Source organism: Lygodium microphyllum, chromosome 12 (genome assembly GCF_053477565.2).
Source record: "Lygodium microphyllum isolate KBCC chromosome 12, Lygodium_microphyllum_v1.1.10, whole genome shotgun sequence".
Lineage (NCBI taxonomy): Eukaryota > Viridiplantae > Streptophyta > Polypodiopsida > Schizaeales > Lygodiaceae > Lygodium > Lygodium microphyllum.
In genome coordinates, this window is record NC_141146.1 from 132,236,690 (window position 1) to 132,248,151 (window position 11,462).

Genomic DNA, 11,462 nt, shown 5'->3' on the forward strand with positions numbered 1-11,462 from the left:
TCAACCTCAAGATCCGAGCATGGACGAAGGCATAAGAAGAAGAAGAAGACTAAGTCACTATCTCAACTTGAAAAGAAGATCAAGTTCAGTATGTATGATGGTTCCCGAAATCCTGATCTTCTTCTGAAGTTTATTCGTCAATTTCAAATTTTGTGTGGTCGTGACAAGTATAAAGAAAAAGAAAAGATTAAGTTTGCAGCTTTACATTTAACCGACTTAGCCCATACTTGGTGGACGGGGTTGGAATATGATCATGCTGCCCCAAAATCATGGCGGTCCTTTGTTCGCATGATCCAAAGCCAATTTCTTCCTGTTCATTTCAAAAGAGATGTAAAAATGGAATGGGATCGGCTTTGGCAAAGGAAAAATGAGTCACTTGGTGACTATACCAAGAGATTTTGGGAGCTACTTTTGAAGGTCCAACATTTCAAGAAGATCAGCAATTCGGAAAAGCTTAGGAAGTTTCAAGAAGGTTTGCATTTTAAACTTCGTACTGCTCTTAATCATTATCATTGTTCTAGTCTCAGGGCTCATTGACCATGCTGAGACATGGGAAATGGAGCACAATGGCAACAAATCATTCCAAAAGAATGATAACAAGAGAGTAGCTGACGATGAGGAGTATTCAGCCCCAATGAAGGACAAAAACAGCGGCAAAAGCAACCATCAAATCAAAAGAAGATGAAGCCCTATGCACCTCCTAATGCTCCTCAATTTCGCTCCAATCTATACCCACAAGCAAAGCAACTTTCCGAAGAAGAAAAGCAACGCTTCATGAAAGAAGGGAAGTGCTTTAAATGTGAACAAACAGGCCACATAGCGAAGCAATGTCCAAACAAGGGACAAAGCAAGGTTTCTGACAACAAGCCTAAGTCGCCAGTGAAAAACACAACTCACACTCCAGAGACACACAAATTATTAAAAGATTGGGGACAGTTGCAAGGTAAGCAAGCACTATTCTTGATAGATCTTGGGGCGAATGAAAATATCATTTCCTTGCAATTAGCTAAAGAGCTTAGATTAAAGAATGAAGAGATGGACACTCCGGTAGAAGTTTACCAAGCTTTAAATGCTGATGAAGGTGACACAGTGAAGACTGTGATACCCTACATTGACAAGCTCAAGTTTCAAGTTCACGGCTACAGTGACGAAGATACCTTCTGTATCGGAGACCTTGATGGTTGCGATGTGATTCTTGGCATGCCCTGGAATCATAGAGTAGATTCAACCATCTTCTCTCAGAAAAAAAAGGTAGAACTCACCAACAAAGGCAAGAAGTACGAGATCCAAGCTGGAGTTTCTGGAGACACCATACCTATGGTAAGCCATATGCAAGTCTCTAGAGCAATTAAGGATTGTATTCAATGTTGTCTGCTTTATGTCACTGATGTAAAAGATAATATGAATGCTGAAAACCAAGAGCAACTTCAGCTCTTGGAAAAGTATAAAGATTGTTTTTCGAAAGATCTTCCTTATCAGCTGCCCCCAGAAAGGCCAGAAGACCATCATATTGATATTATCCCGGGCAGTTCTCCTCCTAATATAGCACCATACCGTGTGAGCCGTCCTCAACAGGAAGAAATCAGAAAGCAAGTCGAAGACCTACTCAACCGTGGGCTAATTAGGCCAAGTAGCTCACCATTTTGTTCACCGGTTCTTCTTGTTCAAAAGAAAGATGGCACATTCAGGATGTGCATTGATTATCGAGCCCTCAACAAAATCACTGTGTAGAATCGGTTTCCTATTCCCAGAATTGGCGACATTTTGGATCGTCTAGGAGGCTCAAAGGTTTTCAGCCGCATTGATCTAAAGAGTGGTTATCATCAAATTAGGGTAATACCACAAGATGTACACAAAACTACTTTCCGCACTTCATACGGTCTTTATGAATTCTTGGTTGTTCCTTTCGGATTAACCAATGCACCAGCCACCTTTAATCGAATGATGGAGCGCATCTTTAGAGAGCATCGACAATATGTCGGTACTTTCTTTGATGATATTCTTGTCTTTAGCAAGAATGAAGAGGAGCATCATCAACACTTGGAAATTGTTCTACAATTACTACAACAAAGAATGGCCTCATCTTCATGATGTACATGAGGTGCGATCGTTTCTTGGCTTATGTTCTTATTACCGCCACTTCATCAAGCATTTTGCACATATGGCTTCTCCACTTCATGACCTTACAAAGAATAAGATCTCTTTCCAATGGAAGGAAAAAGAGAAGGCAGCCTTCACAAGGCTGAAAACAGCTCTTACTTCTGGATCTATTCTTATCATTCCAGATCTAGTAAAACCATTTGTGGTGGAAGCAGATGCTTGCGGTGATTGTATTGGTGCAGTGCTAAATCAAGAAGGCCATGCCGTAGCCTTTGAAAGCCGCCGTCTAAATGATGTGGAGAAAAGGTATGACATTTATGAAAAGGAGCTCTTAGCAGTGGTTCATGCTTTAAAGATATGGAAACATTATCTTTTAGGCAATGAATTCCTTATTAAAACTGATCATCAAAGCTTGAAGTATTTCAAGACTCAAAAGCATTTGCAGGAGAAACATGCAAGATGGTAAAATTTCTTGTCTATGTTTCATTTTCAAATTATGTACACTCTAGGGAAACAAAATGTAGTTGCTCATGCACTTTCTAGAGTGCCTCGCATTGCAACTATTACAGTGGCTCATCATGAAGATTTTCAAACGATGAAGAATATTTATGATGAAGATATTGATTTTGCAGCAATTTGGTCAAATTTACAGCAAGGAGGTTCTCATCCAGATTATTCCATCAAAGACGGTTACCTTCTCATGAACAATCGCCTTTGTGTCACTCTTCCTGTTTGACAAAAGGTGCTTAAAGAAAGTCATGAACCCCCTTATGCAGGGCATAGAGGGAGGGCAGCCACTCTAAGTGCAATTGAGCGCTACTTTTATTGGCCAACATTACGAAGAGATACACATAACTTCATTGAGGCTTGTCTGGTATGCCAAAAATCCAAATATGATAGGCAGAAGATTCCAGGATTGTTGCAACCTCTTCCAGTGCCCAAAGATCCATGGGAATCTATCACAATGGATTTCATCTCAGGTATTCCAAGAACATCTCAAGGTCATGATATGATTTGGGTCATAATTGATAGATTCAGCAAACAATCACTTTTTATTCCATGTCATAAAACATTGAAATCCGCACAAGCTGCAAGACTTTTCATTCAACATATCTTCAGATTACATGGTATGCCTTCTGAGATCATTTCAGATAGAGACTTCAAATTCACAAGTAACTTTTGGCGTGCTTTATTTGAGAATTTGGGAACCACTTTAAAGTTCTCCTCAGCTTTTCATCCTCAAACTGACGGCCAAACAGAGGTGATGAATCTCACTCTTTTGGATATGTTGAAAGCTTATGTTAGTGAACATAAGTCACAATGGGAGAAATATCTTCCATTATTGGAGTTTGCTTACAACAATACAATGCACTCATCCATAGGGAAAGCTCCAAATGAAATAGTACAGAGTAAAGTGATTCCTCCTCCAATTATTCGTACTAAAGATAAGATTTTTGCTGCTGATAAGTTTGCTTCAGATTTAAAAATCGCAATGGATCAAGTTCGAGCCACTATCAAAGTTGCCCAAGAGCGACAAAAGAAGCAAGCAGATAAACAAAGAAGACCTTTGGCTTTTGAAAAAGGTCAATATGTCTTGCTAAAGTTTGATAAAAGCAGGCTCAAACAAGGTTCTGGTCAAAATTCATCTTTTCCAAAGCTCTCCAGTAGATACTTTGGACCCTTCAAAGTGATTGAGAAAATAAATGAAGTTTCTTATCGACTTGAGCTTCCTACTCATTGGAAAATACACAATGCTTTTTATGTAAGTTTGCTAAAACCTTACATAGGACCAGAACCAAAGGAACCCATTATTGAAGATCCCCCAGAAGTTGAAGAAACAGAGCAACTCTTGGAACCTGAAAAGATTTTGTTTCTCAAGGATCGAACCACGAGAAGTGGCCTTGTGACACGAAAATTCTTACTAAAATTCAAGAATCTACCCACAACACATACACAGTGGGTAGATGAAAAATTCATGAAGGATTACCCAAATATTCTACAGCAATATCAAGAAGCTTTTCAGCTAAGGACAGCTGAATAAAAGCCAGAGGGCTATCACAACTCTATAAAAACAGAATTTGTATCCTTTCTCATTAATTTGTCTATATAATGATTTATTAAATTTATTTCCTTTGCACTAATTAGATATAAAGAAAAGTGCATTGGAGCTGGCCACTGATGAGTGGTCACAGGTTATGGTGGACCCACGCGGTGGGTTAGAGAAAAGATAGTTCACACTTCCACCTATATGGCCCGATTGGGCGCCTGTGACTAGAACTCACGCATATCAGGGTTAGACTCGCACACAGAAAGGATTGATGCCTTGAAGTATGGGCTAGATCCACCAGAACAGACAGTTACAATCAACAAGATGGCATGATCATGAAATGCTTGTATAATGTGCATGTGTGGGCTGAAAGCTTGAAATGCACATTTCTTTGCATAGGAAAGTCACATGAAGATTCGGATACCATTTTTGCGATGTACACGGAAAAAGCTTTCATATGACACCCATATTCGGGGGGTCCCTAAATTTTAGAAGATCCCTAAATTTTAGGAAGTCCCTAAATTTTAGGAGCCTCGAATTAGCTTAAAAATGCTAGTCCTAAAAAATAGGGATGTCATTCTAAAAATAGTAATTTCTGTACTCAAACTGTGCTTACTAAATTTGGATGTTTCTATTCTTGACAGTATTCAACCCAAAAAGGAAAGCCATAGAGAAGAGACAAGTGTCAAGACACTTGTCACACAAGTTTCCAAGTGTCCCACCACTTGTCACATCTCATGACATGTGGCTGGACACTTGTCTTGTGCTACTTCACTTTCCCCTTTTGTACTAGCTCTCCCCTCTCCTATAAATAAGAGCTCGTTTTTCTTCATTCAACATCATTTTTCTTTGCTGTAAACTCATGTACAGCACCCACAGATAGCCAGAAACTAGCCCCATCCATCCCCATCATCATCCCCCACTTCTCCATTATCAAATTCCTCCATATTCCCTCTTCTATCACTGCTGTTTTACAGGACAGCAAGCCTGTAAATTCATTACAGCACCTCCTTCTCGAGCTCTTTCTTCCATTTTAGCAACAAGAAGCAAGCCCTATCCATGTACTGCTGATCAATGATGGAGAAAGGCTGATTTCCCCTTTTTCTTCTCTCATACTGTAAAGAAATCAGTTCTTATCATTGCATAATAGATAATGCATGTGTGTTTGTACATCTTTGCATGATCTTGTGAGAGTGAGAATTACTTCTTCTCACTCTCAGGTTGATTGTAACTGAGCTCTTCCCTAAGGGACTTGGATTGAGCAGAAATACATTCCTTCGGGGAGGGTTGCCCATCTTCAACCCTCAATCTTGTCTCCATTACTTTTACATTTTCATGGCTGTAATTTTGTGAGTAATTTTCATTTTCAGCTTTAAGTGTTCATTCTCTTTTATATTAAATCTCGAAAACAAGTGAACATCATAATTGTTAAGCATACTACGTTGTTCGGGGCGTTTACATTGAGAAGGAAAAAGGCTGCATTTTGGGCCTTCAAGTGCAGCTTTTCATCACCTCTAGTGGGTGAAGAAGGAGCGAGATGAGCGGTGAAGAGCCCTAGTAGGTTGCATTTTCACAATCTGAGAGGATTGCTTTTTGTGTTTTATGCAAGCATTTTAGATAAAGATGTCTTTTGAGGCTAAGACAGAGTTTCACACGATCATAGAACGAAAGGTGCCCGTGTTACTGGCTCTTCCATTGGATCAAAAGCTCAATGGCAAGAACTACCACATCCAACGTATTATGATACTAGCCATTTTGGAGTCCTATGATTTCGCAGACCTTGTTACGAAGGCTAACCACCGTCCTTCCTCGAGAGAGGTCTAAACTCTCTACAAGTGATAAGTTGGAGTTGGCAAAGGCTCAAGCACATTGGGACAAACTAAATGCTCGCATCCGCTCGTTTTTATTTTTCTCATGCACTACAGCTGTGATCTCCCATATAGAGCATTTGACGGTGACTCGGGAGCTATGGTTGGAGCTCGATCAAATGTATAATTAAATACCATCATAAAACGTGTTTCTTTGGAAGTGCAGATGAGGACCATGAGTGTCAACAAGTCATCTTCTATGCATAAGCATATCAACAAGCTGAGGCAGCTTCAGATGAAAGTGCAGAACGCAAGGAAAGTGATCACTTCTAAAGACATGGCAATAACTCTTCTTTCATAGTTAGCGCCTCATTTCAATGGTTTTTATTCCACCTTGATTGCCTCAAGGCACTCAAAGACTCTTCATTGGGAGGAGTTGATTCCTACGGTCTTGGACCAAGAGGAGCAATTGAAAGGGACCAATACTTCTAAATTAAAGGCATTGATAGGTCAATCCTCTCAAAAGAAGGAAAAGGACCAAAAGAAGAAGGAGGAGGACAAATCAAAGAAGGACAAGGAAAAGGAGTCCACTTGTCACAGCTGTAGCAAGACTGGCCACTGTAAGAACTGCACCCACAAGGAGAAGAATGAGAAATCTTCAAAGGATTCTAGAGTAGTAGCTGCTCCCTCATCAACTGCTTTCCTCCACTTGGAGGTGGTTGAGGCATTGACCCTAAAGGCCTCTGATGCTGCATTGATGGCCCCACACACTCAAGAGTGGATTGTTAACAATGGTAAATCTTGGCACACGACTCCTACATCAGGTGTTGCTCATTTGCGGCCTTCGCATGGAAAAATTCTCATTGTTGATAGTTCTTCTATCCCTATTTAGGGAAGGGGTAACATGCATCTTATTCCAGATGGTCAGGGTGGTGCCCATACATCTAAGGTGTTTTATGTACCAACCTTGAGGTACCATCTGCTTTCGGTGCACAAGATTTGTGCCCTCAGCCTCTTGGTCGAGTTTGATGCAGATTCCTTTCGAATTCTTGATCGTGGATCGAGACAAGTCCTTGCTTCAGGTTATGAGGAGAATGGAGTCTACAAGTTGCGTTCGTCTCCTACCTTGACGTCTCTTCCTCTTACCTCTCAGACACAGTCCAAGCTTTAGCATGCTCGGTTTGGCCACCTCAACTATGAATACCTTCAGAAGGCATCTAAGGGACAGCTTATTCAAGGTTTGCCGGATATTATGGTAAGCCACCAACTGTGTGTATCCGTGGGAAGGAAACTCGTGATGCTATTTCCAACAAGGCTTTAAGGCAATTTCTACTAGAGCTTGTTTCTACTGATCTTTGTGGACCAATGAGGATGGATTTCCTTAAAGGGAGCTTGTATTTCATGCTAATTGTGGATGATTACAACAGGATGACGTGGGCTTATTTTTTAAAGCTGAAGTCAAAGGCTTTCTCCAACTTCACAAATTGGTTACTCTTTGAGGAGAACCGATCAAGCCGAAAACTGAAGACCTTACAATCGAACAAGGGCAAGGGTAAAGAATTTAATTCTAATGAGCTTGCTCGTTTTTGTACAAATCGAGGTATCCACCAAGAGTTTGCCAACACACATATCCCTCAGGAGAATGACATATTGGAGCGGAAGAATCACAATGTGATTGAGATGGCCCGACGCCCATACCATGATGGAGCATAGACAAACACCTCAATGTCTATGGGCTAAGCCTGTGACTACTGCAGTTCACATTCTTAATCAATCTCCTACTTCCGTTGTTGTTGGTATGACACCTTATGAGGCGTACTTTGGATCTAAGCTAGATGTTTCTTATTTCAGGGTTTTTTGGTATAATGCCTATGTTCACATCCCGAAAACACAGCATGAAAAATTTGCAACAGCTTCCAAAAGACAGGTGTTTGTGGACTATAGCTCGTAGTCTCAAGGTTACCAATTGTATGATCCCATTAAGCGGGATGTCTAATGAGTCGTGATGTTCGGTTCGTGGAAGTTCCAACCTCAAAGGGGGTGAGGAGCATCACGTTCTTGGAGATCCAGGAGATAGTTGGGTGCCGGCAACTGTCCCTTTAGAGTCATTGCATCTCAAGGATTCTTTTTCAAATGAGGAGCTTAGTACTCCACCACCACTGGATTCTCCGATTGAGGCCCAACAACAATCAGTGGACATTTCATAGACTTCAACAGATGAAGCACGACGAGAAAATATCCAGCCTCCTCCTCATTGGGTACGTGGCACTCTTCGTGATGCAGGGATTAAGATGGTCCCTAAGGAGTAGCAGCCGCAATATGGCTCACGGCATTCTCAGAGAAACCAAGCACATTACACCGACCTTGTGTACACTAATTACTGTTTGATGACTCATGCCATGCAAGATCAAGAGTCCACCTCTATGAAGGAGGCTTTACAACATGATCATTAGCAGCGAGTGATGAAGCAACAATTGGAGCATCAACCGAAATGAGACTTGGGCTTTGGTGGATTATCCAAGACACAAGAAAGTCATCGAGACTAAGTGGGTTTTTGGGACTAGATTAAAACCTGATTGATATTGGACAAATACAAGGCTTGCCTTGTTGTACAAGGTTATCAACAAAAAATATAACATAGATTATGAGAAGACCTTTGCATACACTACATGATTGATGTCATTCCATCTGTTGGTTGCCTTTTGGATTTAAAAATGCTCCTACCACATTTAATCAGATGATGGATTAAATCTTCGACCCATAAAGAAAACTTCAAAAGAGAAGTGAAATCCTAGAGCAACTTGCGAGTCCTCCTCTTTTACCATCGCCTCTCATTGAAGCGGATAAGGAAATCTATTGTCTCTATCCTATCACAATGCACGATAAATTGTTGCCTCTCTCAAAGCTCATTTGATGGCTCATTTCTCCTCCCTCAGCATTTGAATGCTAGAATGACTCTCAACCAACCCCCAAACAACCCACCTTCAATTTGCATGGTTTTGACAAGTGACAACCTATGTTGCCACTTGGTAACTTTTCAAAAGTAATTTTCAGCTTTAATTAATTAGTTTTTTAAATTTAAAATTAATTGATTATTCTTTTCACCCTACCCAAGAACTAGCTAGTATCCATTCATAATTAATGTATCAATTCCCAAGGGACATTTAAGACCTCAACATTAATTATTTTTGGACTTAGCATTAATTTATTAATTAATTCCTAGTCTCTTTAATGTTACCACTAGACATTTAATGGTGCAATTAATAGTCTAGACTCAAATTGACATCAAGCATCCATGAGTACTTATCTAGCACAAGAGTGATAGTTAGTTCAGCTCTAATATCAATATGAGATTTATTTTCTATAACTCTTAACTCAAACTTTCTAATCTCATCTACATTTGCGTTGTGGTTAATCTTAAGCATTTATCTCATGGCTATTGTTGAGTTCAAGCCTCCTTGAATGGTTTAGTCTTGCATATGATTAGTTGAATATACTATCATCATTTTCAACACTCCTCCTCTCTTTGCATCTCTTTGAGGGACTCTTGGAGGATTGTATTCAAGTCTTCCTTATAATATGGCCTTCCTCCTCTTGGAGCTTCTCTCCTCCTCAAGAAGAGTCTATTTTTCTTGCATGAGATCTACTTTTTGAGATACATTATGTCAACTAATGGCATTCGTGTGGATCATACAAAGATTGACGTAATACACTCATGGCCACCTTTGAAGAATATACACAAGATCCACAACTTCATGAATCTATATTCCTATTATAAAAAATATGCAAAGTTACATGGCATTCGTATGGGCTGTACAAAGGTTGACATAATTCACTTATAGCCACCTTTGAAGAATATACACAAGATTTGCAACTTCTTGAGTCTATGTTCCTATTATAAAAAGTATGTGTGCAACTTTGCTGAATTTGCATCACCACTACATGCTTTGCAAAAAAAGGGTATGCCTTTTAAGTGAATGCAGCGATGGAAATTTCAACATTTGAGGAGTTAAAAGATAACTTCAAATCTTGTGCTTGTGTTGTCCGATCTAAAGAAGACATTTGTTGTTCAGCATGATACACATTGAAACAACATAGGGGCTATTTTAATGCAGGATGGTCGACTTGTGGTATAAACAAGTATTGTGCTCTCCATGGTGCAAAGAGAAATTTGCAAGTTAATGAGAAAGAGTTGATATAATTCATGCACTTTTTTTACGGTGCAAATGGACTATCAAACATTCCCACGATCAGAGGGATTTTGGCTGCCTCAATTTTTAGCTTCTCAATCACTATAAGGAGGGGCCCCCAGGACATGGCAGACTGCACTTGGCACTAGCCAGTGGACTGTCAGTAGGCACAAGTGGCAATGCGCAAGGAAAGACCAGACAGACCACTGCTCAAGTCGGGGCCTGTGGTCAGCTAGTGCCCCGTGGCATACTATGAGTCGGACTAAGTGGCTAGTTGTTCGGTCACCCGGCCCGGTAGATTTCCTTTTCCATACGGGACATACCGAATGACTTTATGATAGATCTTAACTGTCATTTACAAAAGGCACTACCGATACAGATCAATCTAAAATACAGAATAAGATCGCATATAACACCATAGCGCAGCCACGGAGGCAAACGCGGCTCTATCTGCTCCAATGCTGTATCAGACTTCAAGGCAACTTCGCGCTTGTAGAGAGAGGAAGACGTGTTCTCTATTCCTGTCCTTACCAGACGTGCAGTTCCGGGAGCGGATGGAATGGACAGGAAAGGAGGCATCCGTCGACCTCTCCGGCAATGGTGGCGATGATGAATCATCGACGGCACGCTCCTCCTGATGATCCAGCTGCTCTTCCATAATTGGAACTTGCTTGCTTCGCGTGTGCGATCCACAGCACGCGTGAACCTGAGTGCGCCTTATATAGGACCAATCGGCGTGCAATGAATTAACTCTTTGACTCTGACGCCCAGCCGGACGCGAAATGAGTTTGTTACTTGGAGGGGGGACTCAACCACTTTGACATGGATGATGGCACTTCCCCGAGCAAGTAGAACCCTTCTCTGGCAGCTGGTGCAAATGAGAGAGAGTGTGTGTGTGTGTATGTGTGTCACAAGTGAAAAAGGAGGTGAGAGATAGTCACCTCTCTATGAGAGAGAAGATTGTGACCTTTCATTTAAAGCCGCATCATATTAACTTGTTGAAGTGCATGAAATATCACCATTTTTAGATGTACTTTATGAACCACACCAAGTTTCTATTTTTAGGGGTCCAAGTTAAGTGCTATTTAGTCAACTCACCTTAGTCATTTTAACTTCTACATGACTTGGCTCTTACAACCAAGGCCACCCGAACCCATGATTCCTTAGCCTTATGTGATCCCATTACAACGTCTCTCTTAGTGACTAACCAAGTGGAGCCAAATCACTTTTTACAAGTACATGGTGCCTCACTCTAGCTCATGAGAATAGAACCCTTAACCTTGGGTTTATCATGCTATTTTGCTACCCACTTGAGCT

The 11,462-nt window shown here is 40.7% G+C and overlaps 1 protein-coding gene across 4 annotated transcripts in view; it reads right to left on the bottom strand.

Moving 5' to 3' along the window:
* LOC148028288 (uncharacterized) overlaps positions 1-11,003 on the bottom strand; it is a 341,703-nt gene extending 330,700 nt beyond the window's left edge. For 2 of the 4 annotated variants that reach the window (XM_087690091.1, XM_087690088.1), the window contains exon 1: positions 10,677-11,002. In XM_087690091.1, the coding sequence (XP_087546217.1) occupies positions 10,677-10,803 (127 nt within the window). In that variant the 5' untranslated portion in view covers positions 10,804-11,002. Of the gene's footprint in view, positions 1-10,676 lie in introns of all 4 variants that reach the window. The other 2 variants (XM_087690090.1, XM_087690089.1) reach the window with 2 other exon arrangements.
* Positions 11,004-11,462: the final 459 nt, after the last annotated feature.